The following is a 16036-nucleotide window of genomic DNA, read 5'->3' as shown; positions in this document are numbered from 1 at the left end:
CTCCTTTTGGTAGTCAGACCTGTTCATGATGACAACGGCACCTCCTTTATCAGCCTCTTTGATGATAATGTCAGGGTGGTTTCTGAGGCTGTGGATGGCATTGCGTTCTGCACGACTTAGGTTGTGAGGCAAGCGATGTTGTTGTTCCACGATTTCTGCCTGTACACGCCGGTGGAAGCATTCAATGTATAGGTCCAGGCTGTCATTTCGACCCTCAGGAGGAGTCCATGTGGAGTTCTTCTTCTTGTGCTGTTGGTGGGAGGGCACCTGTGTATCAGTGCACTGTTCAGTGTTGTCCTGGAAGTATTCTTTGAGTCGGAGATGGCGAAAGTAGGCTTCCAGATCGCCACAGAACTGTATCATGTTGGTGGGGGTGGCAGGGCAGAAAGAGAGTCCCCGAGATAGGACAGACTTTTCTTCTGGGCTGAGTGTGTAGTTGGACAGATTGACGATATTGCTGGGTGGGTTAGGGGTACCACGGTTGTTGCCCCATGTGGCAGGTAGGAGTTTAGACAGCTTACAGTCCTTTTTCCTTTGTAGAGAGGTGAAGTGAGTAATGTAGATCTCCTGTCTTATTCTAGTGAAGTCCGTTTGTATAGAAGTTTGGTTATTAATGAGAGTCTCCAGGTTGGAGAGCTCTTTTTTGATGTTTCTTGACACCACGGTGCAAATAAGTGATGGTCACATTAACACCACCCTATATCGAAAACCTACCGACCGCTATGCCTACCTTCATGCCTCCAGCTTCCATCCCGGGCACATCACACGATCCATTGTCTACAGCCAAGCACTGAGGTACAACCGCATCTGCTCTAACCCCTCAGACAGAGACCAACACCTACAAAATCTCCACCAAGCATTCTCAAAACTACAATACCCGCACGAGGAAATAAGGAAACAGATCAACAGAGCCAGAAGTGTACCCAGAAGCCTCCTACTGCAAGACAAACCCAAGAAAGAAACCAACAGGACTCCACTGGCCATCACATACAGCCCCCAGCTAAAACCCCTCCAACGCATCATCAAGGATCTACAACCCTTCCTGGACAAAGATCCCACACTTTCACAGGCCTTGGGTGGCAGGCCAGTCCTTGCCCACAGACAACCTGCCAACCTGAAACATATTCTCACCAGTAACTGCACACCGCACCATAATAACTCTAGCTCAGGAACCAATCCATGCAACAAACCTCGATGCCAACTCTGCCCACATATCTACACCAGTGACACCATCACAGGACCTAACCAGATCAGCCACACCATCACTGGTTCATTCACCTGCACATCCACCAATGTAATATACGCCATCATATGCCAGCAATGCCCCTCTGCTATGTACATTGGACAAACTGGACAGTCTCTACGGAAAAGGATAAATGGACACAAATCAGACATTAGGAATGGCAATATACAAAAACCTGTAGGAGAGCACTTCAACCTCCCTGGCCACACTATAGCAGACCTTAAGGTGGCCATCCTGCAGCAAAAAAACTTCAGGGCCAGACTTCAAAGAGAAACTGCTGAGCTTCAGTTCATCTGCAAATTTGACACCATCAGCTCAGGATTGAACAAAGACTGTGAATGGCTTGCCAATTACAGAACCAGTTTCTCCTCTCTTGGTTTTCACACCTCAACTGCTAGAACAGGGCCTCATCCTCCCTGATTGAACTGACCTCGTTATCGCCAGCTTGCTTGCTAGCATATATATACCTGCCCCTGGAAATTTCCACTACATGCATCTGAGGAAGTGGGTATTCACCCACGAAAGCTCATGCTCCAAAACGTCTGTTAGTCTATAAGGTGCCACAGGATTCTTTGCTGCTTTTACAGATCCAGACTAACACGGCTACCCTCTGATACTATTTAATATCAATTACTTTCCATTTCATTTATTTTTTATCTTTTCTTTTGCATCACAGTCTGTTTGGATTTTTTTTTCCAGGACATTTTAGTTTCTTTTGCAGCGCCAACCCCCAGCATTCCCTCTGATGGAGGAAGGAAGGAAAGAAGAAAAATGGGGAACCTCCCCATATATTTACAACATATTTAACGTGAGGAAGGAAGGAAAGAAGAAAAATGGGGAACCTCCCCATATATTTACAACATATTTAACGTATGTACTATTTATTAAATATAGCTTTCAACAGCTAAACACAATCAGACTTAGAGTTGGTTCCATTGGTCAGGAATCAAAATGTAATTACATTTGCTTTGAAGAATCCCTTGAAACAATATGTATCTATCTATATAGAGCATGTTATGATGTATTACATATATTACAGCTGCAGCTAGCAGATAATAGAGATCTGGGTTTCTTTGTGCTAAGCACTGTACGAACACGAGAGAGAGTCCCTGTCCCAAAGAGCTTACATTCTAAATACTGTACTCTTTTGTATTGAAACTAATAGTTTAACTGAGCATGTTGAACTTCTGTGGATCCATTTAAAACCCGATGTTGCCATGATTTATGAAGAGGGATATGGGGCCTGATCCTGCAGTATTGACTCAATCAGAATGAAAATCCCATTGATTCATGAGCCCCTAATGTCAATGAAGTATCAGTTCACAATCAGTTTCTGAGGATCAGTTGATCCAGTGATCAATACCATTACAGCAAGGTAATAGTTCCCTTCACGAATGATTGAGATTGAAGGACCTGTGGATAGAGTTGGTGATATTTCATGGGCTTAGTTCTTTATTTTTACATTTGTTGTTGTTAATCTCTGCAAACTATAAACAAACAAGGAAAGAAATTACACATGATTTTGCATCTGGTGGGCTGAGCCTCGGTGGGATGAGTGGCAGATATAGGGTAAGATTGTGCTTTGCTCCTGATATATCCCTTCTCCAGGACAGCTGGGTGTGTCACTTTTTAGGATATAGAGCACCCCAGTGTGCCCTAGGATCAATAACTGTGATCATAAGACACTGAAACATGTAATGTGTGTAAGTACAATGCTTAACTTAGTAACTGTGCCAATAATGTATAATGATCCGTGGAAGAGAGGTTGCCTGGTCGTCCAAGCTGAGCTATGCCTTGGCAGCCTTCCTGCAAGTGTATGTTGCAGAAGAGTGTTTATCACTTATAACCTTGGGCTGGCACTAATGGTTTGGGTCACAGGAATGGCATGTTTCGAAGAGGGAAAAAAATAGCATGGACTTTTCTGAAAATATTAACCCGTCTATTTGGAGAATGACCGTTGCCTTTGAAACCTGGCTCTATACACCTATATTTAGCACTAGAGAAGGGAAGGAGAAGAGGTTTCAGTTTTAAGCTCCGCTGTTTGCTCTAAAATCACCCCCTCCCCCCATCTGAAACAGGGCAGATTCTCACAGAGGGGTGTGGCCGCTGCCCTTTGGAATTATTCCCCCAAATCCACCTTTGCTATCCCACTTCATCCCGCATTCACGAGCTGAGTTTGGGTTTTTTATTCCCCCCCCTTTCCACTCCCCACCCCCCGCCTAACAGGAGATGTTCCCCAGACAGAGCCCAGGATACTGGTTGGAATCAGATTTGGAGGGTGATGCACCGCGACAGCTAAAAGTTGGATAGAGTTTCAGCAGCTACTATATATAAAGCAGGGGGACTTATGTCACTGCACTAATTAAATTCCATTTGGGTGGCTCCTCTGGGTTTTTTTTGAGCCTATCACCCAACTCCAGCAGGCAGAGAGGCCAAGAGGAGAGCATGATGATGGACCTTTTTGAAACTAGCTCCTATTTCTTCTACTTGGACGGAGAAAATGGAGCTCTGCAGCAGCTGGAGATGGCAGAGGGGTCCCCCCTGTACCCAGGCAGCGATGGCACTTTGTCCCCCTGCCAGGACCAAATGCCCCAAGAAGCCGGGAGTGACAGCAGTGGAGAGGAGCATGTGCTGGCACCCCCAGGCCTGCAACCCCCTCATTGCCCCGGCCAGTGTTTGATCTGGGCTTGTAAGACCTGCAAGAGGAAATCGGCCCCCACCGACAGGAGGAAAGCAGCCACTCTGCGGGAGAGGAGGCGGCTGAAGAAGATCAACGAAGCCTTCGAGGCTCTGAAAAGGAGGACTGTGGCCAACCCCAACCAGCGGCTGCCCAAGGTGGAGATCCTGAGGAGTGCCATCAGCTACATAGAGAAGCTGCAGGATCTCCTGCACAGGCTGGATCAGCAGGAGAAAATGCAGGAGATTGGGGGAGATCCTTTTAGCTTCAGCCCCAAGCAGGGAAATGTAAGCACAGCGATTGTACTCAGTCCCCTCCTGCCCCCTGAAAGTCAGCTGCGAAACCGCCTTCCACTTTTTTTTCTCTCCCTCTTCCCCTTCCTTAACATAGTCTGTCAATCCAGAGCGCCGGGCCCACTAACGAGCATTTAACAGACTTAACGAGGGAAGTATAAGTCGTTGTTTGGAAGTCCAGCAGGCACCCAGGCTGCCCCGAGGAGCAGCGATCCTCTTTGCTAATATATGTTCTCTCTCTCTTTCCCTCCCTCTTTCCTCTGCGCTCTACGTGTTTACTTCAGATCCCAAGTTCAGATTTCCTGAGCACCTGCAGCTCCGACTGGCAAAATGTTTCTGATCATTCCAGAGTGCTAGCACTCAACGCCAAAGAAGGTAAACTTCAGGATTCTCTTCACGTGTGCATAATGTATATACGCGAGTGTGTGTGTGTGAGAGAGAGAGAGAGAAAGAGAGACGGATCGATTCCCTTAGCGGAAAAAAAAACATCTTACTGACTGTGCTGAGAAAAAATGAACACTGTTATTGTATTGTACGCTTCTATACAGATATTGTAAGTTTGCTCACAGGTGTTGTTTCCTTTTCCTAATATGTGAATATCGGTCCTTGTTAGATCGTCTCTTTCTTTCTTAGGGCTATGTTCCTTTCTGTCATTCCCTTCTGTGTATTGATCGCTGTTTAAAAAAACTAAACCAAACACTCTATTTATCTTTTATTATTATTATTATTATTAATTTATTTATTAACCAGGAGCCTCCATCGTTGAATCTTCAGCCTCTAGCAGCCTTCGTTGTCTTTCTTCGATAGTGGACAGTATTTCTTCAGAAGATCCCAAACTTCCCAGCGTGGAGGAAGTGGTAGAGAAGTAGATCTGCATTTGGCCGGATAGTATTTTGAACGCAGATAACAAGGAACTCACCCCACAACCTATAAATGAAATAATGAATTAATTTAATATTTTAGCAATCCCAGACAGGGGCCTTGTTAAAGGCACTGGTAGGCAGATAAAGTTGAATCTTCTTAAAAAGAAATGTTCCTCCGATAATTGTACAATCCAATTCTTTCTTTCTTTCTTTTATGTTATATAGACCACTGCTTTTTTATGTAATATATTTACTTGTTTTCTGATGATCCACTTTGTATAATATTCAACAAAAAGTTCATTCCTGTCTGAGTGAAGCTGTTGTTTGGATATCCTGTTAGTATTATTTAAAGAGTTCTTTGGCTGTGTTTTTGTACATAATTTTAGTACTTTTTTAATGTAAACCGGATCCATATCTATATATATATTTAAATTGTGAAATGTGATATTGTATATAAGAACGGCCAGATTTCCTGGGTATGTAAAATAAAGTTCTTTGTGTTACAACGGTCCCAGTCACCACTTTAAATTGTGGGCCCGATCCTGCTCCCATTAGAATTACATTTTGCCACTGACTTCAGCAGATCAGGACCCAATTCGGTCAATCCAAATAAAAAATGTTTAAAATTAAGAGGTTGCAAATATTTCCAGCCAGGGCAGCGCCTCTTTAACTATCTAAACAGTTTCTCTTCTACTCAGAACCGCACAGAAGGTATTCATTCTTTCCCTCTTATTTTGCGTTAGCAGCCTTCCACAGCTGAGAGTTGTGACTGCTGCTGTGTCTAGGATTATGTAGGCCGCCTACGTTCACCCAGGCCAGTGCATCCTTTCGGTCTCCCTTGGTGGAAAAAGCAGCGGAGCTACAGACCATTTCATTAAATCGCTGGGGAAAGCGCTTCCACTCGGCTCCTGACTTATTCGGGTCTGTATTTACCCTGCATGTTTGACCTGCTGAGCTGCACATGCTTGGAGGAGCCTGCTGTACCAAGCAGGGTCAGTCAGACTCCTGTGTTTAATTAACCAGCTCCCTATGTCGCCTGAATTCTTCTCCGATCTTCTTTTTGGGGCTGGAGAAGTTGCACTCAGCCCGCGATTGCAGCACAATTTATGGGCCTGGCTGGTTCCTAATGGACAGCAAAGGGCTCTGACATGAGCCAGCTCCCGTGGGGTCTAGAGGGCAAAGGCGTCTTTCGAAGAAAGGTGACTCCTACCGCCTTCTCGTACCCTGCAGGGGGAGCTTAGGGCCCCTAGGGGCGGAAAGAGTTAAGTGGCTGAAAGTGGGGACCAGGAGGAAAAACAACACGTGAAGCCTTTCAGTCAGTGCTGTAGAAAAACAAACCCTAGAGCTGAGGGTGGAAAAGCAGGAGCTACTCCCAGTCAGGACTTTAGGGATTGTAACCGATTTATTTATAATCTCGGGAAGAGGCGACCACCAAGAAACTAAACCGCTGAGTTTCTCTCCCCAGCTCCCCACCACTTCATGGTAACTAACAAGAGGAAAAGTTCTGTCGCCGAGCAGTTAAAATGTCCCTTTGTCATCTCTGCTCTAACTTGAATCCTTCAGATTTAAAAATACGGTGTCACTCCCATATTCCTTAGCCAGCATGCTGGGGGGCAGTGGCTGGAGAAAGGGAAAGCTCTCACTCAGTCGCAGCCAGAAACTCTCCATTACACAGCCACTCCCTATGCTGGCTGCGTCGCCTGCCATAACAATTCGCCGGGGGCTACGTTGTTATTTGGTTGGGGGGGGTGGTTTTTATTTTGTTAAGTCTGCCACTTAAACAAGAGCATTTCCAGTTGTTGAATGCTAGGATTTGTGTGTCCCAAGCAGTGAGTGATAAACAGAAACAAGAGAGGTAGGGTGTAATTCCTCCCTCACACGTTGGAAAGAAACTCTCTGTTGTATAGAAATAACAGAAGCAGGACTTTTGGAAATCTACGTTTCCAAAGAATATGGTTTTCCACACAAAAAGAGATTGCTTTTGGTAAGAGAGGGTGGCTGCTGCTCTGGCTTTCATGGAGAGCTTTAGCTTGATCAGATATATACAAAGAAGCTTTTACTTAGCTCCGCTAGAAGCTATTAGTGTTCTTAATAATCAAGTTCAATGTCTAACAAGTAAGAGGAGGGTCCCCATCTAGTACCAGTCAAGCAAAACTCTCCCTAGCTTTACTTTTTCTGAGTACAGAGGGTCGGACCTAGCCTTGAAATTGTAATTCTCCTCAAAAGGAGAATTTCATGAGTATCTCATGCACACCTTGAAAAAAAACCGCTCTTTCTTCCTCTTCCTAACGGGCAAGTTTTATTCACATCCTAATATTGACGTCAGGAGACTCTATTGTCCGCCTCTGTGTGGACCTCGAAATCCGTGTCGTCTCCAGCAACGGGGTAACATGAGAAATTGTTTGGAGTAAGTTTGAGTAAAGAAGGTTTTTCATTAAATAAAGAAAATATTTCCCGAAGAGACGCCCTGTGACCTCAATGGCTGTCTCTGACATGCAAGGCTTCCCAATGAAAGTCCTCAGTGTGTTTGCAATTAAAATGTTTTTGTTTGATATTAATAACGATAATATTTACCTAAGTCTGAAGCCAAAGCAAACAGGGCCCTGGAAGCACAAAATCAAGAGGTAATAACTCTGTAAAGATAAGCAATTTGTGATTTAATCTAGCCTCTTTCCAGAGGAGGGTGGGAGCAAAGTTATCAGGTTTAAACTAATGAAAGTGATTTTCTGCCTACATTTTATTAAATGTGGAACAAAGCTCCTGGAACATGACTCCCCAAATGTCCCTTTTAAGGCCTGGCTCCTGCAGCTTCACCTGTACTGCATAACTCATAGCCTGTGTATTTATTTATAATGAGAGTAGTGGGGAGGGGGACTTGATGGACCCATTCATTTCACGGATCCAACAACCATTGTAATATACTATGGAATGAAACAGTGAGGGCATTCACTGTAGACAATCATTGTAGTTGAGGTTCCCCTGGGGACTAGAATACCCTGGTGGAATGAAACAAACGAAATGTGGATACAGTGGTGGTCGGGAAAGATAAAGGTAGATGAGACTGGTTTTAAATCCCCACTAACTACTGAAGGACAAATGTAATGTTCTCTTCCTAAGTGAAAGGATGAAATGAAATGAAATATATTTACATTAACAGATAGTGGGCCCGCTTCTTGTTCGGGTAAAACTGCCACCAACTTCAGGGGTAGCAGAACCGGGATTGGCTCCAGCGTTGTTGATGAAATCCGAGAAGACCAATGCACACTGGTGCGATGCAGCTATATTCAAAGGGAAAAGTCCGAGCACTCGAACATTCATCAGAAGCACTTGCAAGGATCGTTATGTGGCAGTGGGGACCCAGGATAGCGTTTTGCCAGAGCTTTGCCCTTTTATGGCAAGTGTGGCTGTTTTCACCGGGAGGAGAGAGAGATGGAGGTGTGTGGGAGGGCTTGAATAACTCAGCCATGTGCTCGCTTGGGTTTCCCATTCTGTAGCAGCAGGAACTAGCAACTTTTCCCATTCTCAAGGCTGCTAAAAACCCTCGTGTCCCTTTGATCTCTCTTGGGAGTCTCAGAATGCAAGCAGAGGCCAATGTCTTCTTCAGCTGGCTTCTATACAAATCCTTCCCGCAGCTCTGGCAGGTACTAATGTGTTTACTTAGGTGCGCGCAGTTCCCAGAGCTTGATGGAACCAAAAGTTTAGCACGTCGTTGGAGTCCCCTGAATATAGGTCCAACTGGGAAAGAGTTTTTGTTCCTAGTTAGTTCTGGAGCCGGATTGCTGACGGGGACCTCGGATGGCACGGTTATTACTGAATTGGCTATTTATCCAGGAGCTAAAACTTCCACCGATTTAGCGTGCCTAAAAGCAATTTGAACTAATGGAACAACACGTCACAAAATAAATCCTGCAAATCATTATCGATATACACTGGAACAAATCCTTATGTTGCAGTCTACACTCACGCAAAAGTTCCACCGACCCCGACTGGGATTTTGCCTGAATTTTCGAGAACAGCTAGTTTCCTCTGCATTTTCTTGGCTGGGATTGTAATGTGTATTTTTAACAAAGGATGCCCCAAAATAAAACCTCAATAAATTTAGACTCAGCTATTAAATTTTGTAGTCCTGACCCCTGAGTTTGCGTAGGCAAACTCAATGGGAGTTTTTCTTAAAGTGGGGGCTAAAGTAACTGCCTCTTGGCTTCAGCTGTCTTTACAATTTATATATAAGATCTGGTGCTTTTAAAATACTACATTAATACAGTCCCAACAAGGGAATTGTGTTCTGCAATCAGTATCCCACACTCATTGGTACCCAATTTCTTCACTTCACACGCCCCGGTGGTTAAACTTTGGGTCATATCTGTAAAGATGGTACCAGTATGTGATAATATTTTCATACACCGATATTTACATTTCATTCCTGAACGTTCTGCTCACATTTTGTCAGTTGAACTATGTAACACTTTCCTTGTTTGGTTTGGTGTTTCATTGTTTTGTTCCGTTTTTCGAAGTAAAGTTAAAGTCAAGCCATTTCAGAAGCGGGGAGAAAAGTCACGAAATACTATCTGCTGGTCAATAATTTTGCTGTTTTAAAAAACCAATTCCTTCTTTTATGCTGGGGGAAAATAATCCTAAACTAGTCAGAAGTGTGTTTTAAATATATCTATATATTAAAAGTAACTGTAACAGCACGATTCCTACTGGCTGAGGGACGCCTTTGAAAGGCTGTGTTCTTTTTTCTGCGAAGTTTTCTTGCTATTTTTTAAAAAAATCTCTATATTTTGTTCTCTGTTTTAACAAGAGTTTGAAAGTTGTGTTGTCTCATTGTCGGCATTTCAATCCCCAGATCTCAAAAACCCACCACCGCTACCCGCTCCCAGCAACCTCATTAACCAACCTTATCGTTTGTGTTTTTTCCTGCTTCTTTTAGTTCTACTGGACAGATTGCTGCACGTTTGCACATTTGTTTTGAGATCACTTTACAAAAGGAAGCTGGCAACTCTAAAGGGATACTAATTACAGATTTTCCTGAGTGACAGCATCTTTTTTCCCAAAGATTCAGGAAGAAGGGAAACAACCTTCAGAATTCCCCTAAGACTCTTGGGAAGGGCACATTTCTAAACAACCTCAAACACTCTGAAAAAGGGGCTACAGATTCGAATGCAAGGAGAGGCACAGACAATATTTTGGAAGGCATACCAAAGGGGGTGGGCATTGTTACTACAAGATATATTGTACACACTTGGAGAGAAACCACCGAAAGATGATCACAACAGCTGTACCTAGCACTTTAAAGACCAAATTCATTTGTGCGCAAAGCATAGATCTGTAAACAGGTCTATTTCAGCCAGTGAGAACATGCTACATTAAAATATCCGGGTGCTACAATCCAAGAAAGTCTTCAAGCTACTGCTGACCAGAACCGCTTTATTGGCTGATGATTTCTTGCAAAACCACTGAGAACTGCAACCTTTCAAACGCGGCCAGCTGAATGTCAACCTGGACTTCATTAGAGAGAGCTGAAATTCAGACCTTTCCTTTTCTGTAACTCTATTCCTTTATCAGCGCTATGGCTTTAATACAGTATTCATTTCAAAGGGGGCTCGCTGCCCGTTTATGGCCCTAAATAAACTGGAACAGTACAGATGTAGCCTTTCCAACCGCTTAGATAATAATATACCAACTTTTTGAAGGGAGGTGGACAGGGTTTTATTTATTCAACCTTTTATTTCTTCCTCTGATATATTTTAAAGTGGGATTTCACTGAAAGCAATAACAACATTCCCCTAAGGAGACTGAATAGCTATAGATCAATTATCAGATGGATTCTCCTCTGGGTGGCTTGGAGCTCGGGGTATACTGTATAAAGAGATATATGGCTTTTCAGACTACTTGCTCCAAACTGAAGCCTAATTTCTCCTTTTCCAAAGTGTTTGCGGTCCACAGCCTACATCAAGGTAGTAGTTCAATAAGCTTTCTTACACAGAATTCCCTGCCAGACTCCTTTACTTAAAGGGGGTTTGAATAAAATGACTAGACCAAGAAGAAAACTCACTGGCTATGTCAGCTGCTGCTCCGAGAGCGAGGTTAGTCAAAAGTGCTTCTGCTGGGTACCGAGAATAACTCGCATAGCTTGGGCATTTCTGAGGGGGTCGTTTGGAAACCGTTTTATTTAACCCGAATAACATATAAAAGCCAGCTGAATGTGGCCAAAGAGTTCCTGCGCTTTGGCGAATGCCTGTTAAATGGCTTCATTACCACTTTAATGGCCCTTTAACAATTTCAATGATCTGCTACTTGGTCTCTGGAAGGCTTTTGTCACCGACTTGTGTAAAGTTACTCAGGGACTGTGGGGTTAGAAATTTTACACTTCCAGGAGGGGTTTGTTGCACTAACAGCTGGGACGCATCTGTAACGGTACAAGTTTGTCTGAAAGCAGAAAATTAGCAAACCCAAAGCACTGCTCTGCTACCGCCTCTAGCACCATCAGGCCACAGGGAAGAGAGCAAGGGGTGGCAGAGAGATTTTCTTAGGCAAACAAATGCAATGGTCTTATGTGAGTACCGTTTCTGACATGATCAGGGAGCACTAAAACCTGAAATTTAACTGAAATGTCGTCTCCCCCCCTTTCATTGTTAAGTGACAAAGTTATTGTTACGCAGGAATGATTTTCTAGCTTTGTCTTCGTCTTTTTTTTAAATCTAAGTAATCGAATCAAAGGACAAAACATCCCCCAGGAAAATTAAGGAAACGGATCACAACTATAAAAACAAAGTGAGTCAGTCTGGTTCGAACTGTAACATTGATTGTGAGAAAATCAAATGATTAAACACGTTCACCGTTTAATTCCCGTGACTATGGCGAATAAAGTGAGACTGTATCCTATTCACTCCAAAATGTGTTGGAAGACGCTTATTTGCAGGAAATGTCACGTTTTAGGGTTTCTTTCCCACCGTTCCTGCTCTTTATTTTTCACACCAAATTGCGAGGCTCCTACTTTATTCTAACTTTTGAGTTGTTGCAATCACTGAAAAAGTTTATGCATGTTAAAATGTAATAAACTCATCAGACAGTCAGAAGGAGCGGTGCATAGCAAGTTGTCTCCTGGGGATTGGAGGGGGTTTGCCCAGACAGCCCCAGTAGGGGTTGTGGAGGGATATGCTAATAAAGACTAGCCTCTCTGGACCAGCCTCCCATAACAACATGTATATATAAAGAGCCCCGTGCCCCAGAGAAAGGACACTTTGCTTCGCATCCCTAATTACTTAGGAAATTGCCCAAGAAAACTGCAGTGTGATGTGCTGAGACTGGCTCGCTGCAGTCCAGACCTAGCACCGCTCTGTATTAGCTGTTGTAAAGATGGAGGTGATGGATAGTTGCCAGTTTTCTCCATCCGAGTTCTTCTATGACAGCTCCTGCATCTCTTCCCCGGAAGCCGAGTTTGGGGATGATTTCGAACACGGGCTTGCTGCCTTCGGAGCCCACAAAACAGACGGTCCGTGGTCAGACGAAGAGGAGCATGTCAGAGCCCCCACAGGGCATCATCAAGCCGGCCACTGCCTCATGTGGGCTTGCAAAGCCTGTAAGAGAAAGTCCACTACCATGGACCGGAGGAAGGCAGCCACCATGCGCGAGAGGAGGCGCCTGAAGAAAGTGAACCAGGCTTTCGACACGCTGAAGAGGTGCACTACTGCCAACCCCAACCAAAGGCTCCCCAAAGTGGAGATTCTGAGAAACGCCATCAGGTACATCGAAAGCCTGCAGGAGGTCTTGAGAGAGCAGGTAGAAAACTACTACAGCCTGCCAGGACAGAGCTGCTCTGAACCCACCAGCCCAACTTCCAGCTGCTCCGACGGGATGGTAAGAGACGGACGTTTCGATCACATAAAACTCTTTGGGTTGTAAAGGTGCCGACACAGGCAGGTTACTCCGTTAATTCAGAGTTCTGCTGTGTGGTTTAAAGGTAGAAGAGTGAAAACGCGGTGCGTTTATTAAGATCCCACGGAAACGTTAAGTGCGCTTCGGAAAATGGTCCCTTTCCAGGATGTGATTCACATGGTGTTCTGCATGCAAACAGCTTAGCAGTGCTGTGGGGATGAGGGACTTCATATGTGCAAAGGGGGCAGCTTTGTTGCCCTGCAGGGGATGAAGATAAATAGAAAACAATCTCCTGGGTAGTAATCATAGTGATCTCCTTAGTGTTTTTGTAGACAAGCTCTTACGAAGTACCGCATGGAACATGGACAACGGAAAATAGGGAGTGAAGCCTTTGCTTACTCCTTCCCCCCTCCCTCAGCCCCCAGTAATGTTACAGTTGTCATGAAAAAAATAGAGGGCAAGAGGAGAACCCACCCAGCTGAAGCCTGGCCCAGAGGAGCTGTTGATGCATTTTTTCCCGAGCGCGTTTGTTCAATCAGTGCCAGGTTTTAATGCGCTTTCGCTCTGGGAACGTGTCCTCTTACTGACTCGCTGTGCCTTCCTCCTGCTACCAATCCATTCTCCATGGTTAACGCGGTGCACATTGCGGATGGGCCTGCCTTTTGCCACGCTGCCCCTCACGCCATCAGCCGCTGGAAACTGAGCTAATGTCAGCAAATGTGCCGAAGGCGCGGTGGGGTTTGAGGGTCCCGCTGCAGAGTTAGCAGGGCCCCAGGCTCAGCCTGTTGGAAGCCAGCACGCAAAGTCGCGCACCCATGAGCTCTATGCACTCATTTCTTGTCTGTTCTAGGCCGAATGCAACAGCCCTGCCTGGCCCCGGCGGAACAGCAGGTTTGACACTGTCTATTGCCCGGACACACACAGCGGTAAGCATGAGCACAGGGCTCGCTCGGGTCAGCGAGTTTCTTAACTACGCGACTCCGCCGTGAGTAAGGTGGGAGCGATGTAGGTCGAGAGGCAGCATCTGCCATGAGTTTTCACCCTCCCAATCTCTATACCGGGCGGTGATATTTACAAACGATGAGGTGCGCTGCGTGTGGGCGCCTGGACTCCAAAGGGCTGGGTGGGGATATGGTACAGGAGTTGGAAATTAAATCATAGCTACTTAGCAAGTTAATTCACGTTTCTTGACGCATGTAAGTATTTATCTATTACTTTCGCCTTACTCTGTTCCACAGACAAAAGTACTACACTGTCCAGCTTGGACTGTTTATCCAGCATCGTGGATCGTATCTCTTCCACCTCTGATCAAGCTGCGCTGCCGTTTCTGGACACCGCCTCCCTTTCTGCAAACGCCAGCCTCGATTCCCAGCCAGGCAACCCTAGGACCCCTCCTCATTCCAGGCTCATCTATCACGTATTATGAGCTCTGAGACTTGAAACCAACTCCAGCCACTGCTTTTACGTGGGGAGAAAGAAACTCACGCAATTAACTATGCAGGTGGAATCGACGCATTTCAACCTATGTATATAAAGGAGAAGCTTTTTAAACTGTATGTTTGTGAATAATGTTGCCAGGAGATGTATTTATCTAACGCATTCTTGACACATTTTAGTCCTTTTTTGACTTTTCTTATATTGTTACCAGCTTAGCTTTTTGGCTAGCGTAAACATTGTGCCAGGAAACAGAAGGCTGTAACAAGTGGCTTCCTGCGAAGTTTTTATAAAAATGCTAACGTTATATTTTCATAATGGTCTGTCTTAACGCTCTTGGTTAGAGGAGGCACTTTTATTCCACCTGAAACAACAAAGCAGGTAAATGCTCTCTTGCAAACAACATTAAACATATTTGTCTCATCAGATACAAATGTATGAAATACAGAGAAAACATTGTTGCCTAATGCTCCGTAGTTTATTTCCATTCATGGGATGCTTTTTGTTGTAAGTTTCTCTGTATTTCTGTGGGGACCGAGGGTTCTCAAAATAAAAGCATCTGAAATTGTCAAAGGTTGGGAATACATGGTATTCTGAAAACCCCACTATAAATAAAAAGTGTTATTACAGAAGTGGTTCCTTTTGTGGTTGTTTAAACCATCTCCAAATATTCAGGACTCTAGCCATTTTTTAAAAATTATTTCTAGCTCTTCCATATACTTACCAATTCTTTGAATTCATCATGCTAATAATGGTATGGCATATTGCATATTTAATCTAGAGGCATCCCAAAGTCTTTTACAAACTAAAGCCTTGGTCTTGCAAAAAGTTAGGCACATATTTAACCTGAAGCCTGTGAATAGTCCCTTTGAGTCCGGTGGCACTATTCAAAGCAATTGCATAATGTTTGCAGGATTAGGGCCTAAAGATACAATGCAGCACTCCTGACATGAGTGGCTCTTCCTCATGCAAGTAGGGACATCCATGGGACTACTCAGAAAGCAGGGGTTTGCAGGATCAGGCCATTATATAACACATTAACAGCAAAGACCTGCTCCTATTGCCATTGATTTCAATGGGAGCGGAACTGGTCCCCACCTCTGCAGTCCTTATTCTGGCAGACCCCCACCCCCATTTATTTCTGTGGGAGTAAGGGCACAGTACAAATTACAAGATTTGGCCTTAATACTACATTGTCACTTTACCATTTGCCAACTGCATGATTTGGCTCTTATATTGTAGGCAGACTCACAGGTGGTGGAACTAGGAGTGCTGGGGGTGCTGCTGCACCCCCTAGCTTGAAGTAGTTTCCATTATATACATGGTTTACAGTTTGGTTCATTGGCTCTCAGCAATCCAACTATACAAATTGTTCTAGCACTGCTGGGCAGAATGTACTCTCTCTTATACTATCTGTGGCAAAGGACTACCAGTGTAACAGAGTAGAAGTTGGCAGAGTTGATAAAAACAAATTGCAAACTATTCCTTTTTTCCACAACCCCCAAACTACAGTTCTTAAGATTCACAAAACACATTATTTTGCCCACATTTTCTTTGTTCCACCTCATATGATGGAAATGTATGCATAATTCATAGATGGTAACAGAGTCACACAGCACTAGAAATTGCCAGCCAGCCTCTGCAA

General features: G+C 44.4%; 2 protein-coding genes across 3 annotated transcripts; both read left to right on the top strand.

Annotated features, from left to right (window-relative positions):
- Window positions 1-3622: 3622 nt before the first annotated feature.
- MYF6 (myogenic factor 6) lies at window positions 3623-5586 on the top strand. Its single transcript, XM_030554039.1, has 3 exons — window positions 3623-4207; window positions 4498-4588; window positions 4964-5586. Exons 1-3 carry the CDS (start codon window positions 3689-3691, stop codon window positions 5080-5082), a joined length of 729 nt encoding a protein of 242 aa, XP_030409899.1. The 5' UTR covers window positions 3623-3688; the 3' UTR covers window positions 5083-5586.
- A 5543-nt stretch (window positions 5587-11129) lies between these two features.
- MYF5 (myogenic factor 5) lies at window positions 11130-14998 on the top strand. 2 transcript variants are annotated; one of them, XM_030554028.1, is made up of 4 exons: window positions 11130-11165; window positions 12492-12939; window positions 13808-13883; window positions 14196-14998. In XM_030554028.1, the coding sequence occupies exons 1-4, from the start codon at window positions 11140-11142 to the stop codon at window positions 14381-14383; spliced, it is 738 nt and encodes a 245-aa protein (XP_030409888.1). In that variant the 5' UTR covers window positions 11130-11139; the 3' UTR covers window positions 14384-14998. The 2 variants fall into 2 exon arrangements, with proteins under 2 accessions (XP_030409888.1, XP_030409879.1); XM_030554019.1 differs by lacking the exon at window positions 11130-11165 and having other exon boundaries at window positions 11953-12939.
- The last annotated feature ends 1038 nt before the right edge of the window (window positions 14999-16036 follow it).

Source organism: Gopherus evgoodei, chromosome 1 (assembly GCF_007399415.2).
Source record: "Gopherus evgoodei ecotype Sinaloan lineage chromosome 1, rGopEvg1_v1.p, whole genome shotgun sequence".
Classification (NCBI taxonomy): domain Eukaryota; kingdom Metazoa; phylum Chordata; order Testudines; family Testudinidae; genus Gopherus; species Gopherus evgoodei.
This window is presented reverse-complemented; position numbering and strand designations above follow the sequence as displayed.

Coding starts and splice junctions, on each gene's coding strand:
- MYF6 (XM_030554039.1), top strand. CDS start 3,689: ATGATGATGGACCTTTTTGAAACTAGCTCCTATTTCTTCTACTTGGAC. Junction 4,208..4,497: donor TCAGCCCCAAGCAGGGAAAT/GTAAGCACAGCG, acceptor TGTTTACTTCAG/ATCCCAAGTTCAGATTTCCT. Junction 4,589..4,963: donor AGCACTCAACGCCAAAGAAG/GTAAACTTCAGG, acceptor TTTATTAACCAG/GAGCCTCCATCGTTGAATCT.
- MYF5 (XM_030554019.1), top strand. CDS start 12,439: ATGGAGGTGATGGATAGTTGCCAGTTTTCTCCATCCGAGTTCTTCTAT. Junction 12,940..13,807: donor CCAGCTGCTCCGACGGGATG/GTAAGAGACGGA, acceptor TGTCTGTTCTAG/GCCGAATGCAACAGCCCTGC. Junction 13,884..14,195: donor TTGCCCGGACACACACAGCG/GTAAGCATGAGC, acceptor TCTGTTCCACAG/ACAAAAGTACTACACTGTCC.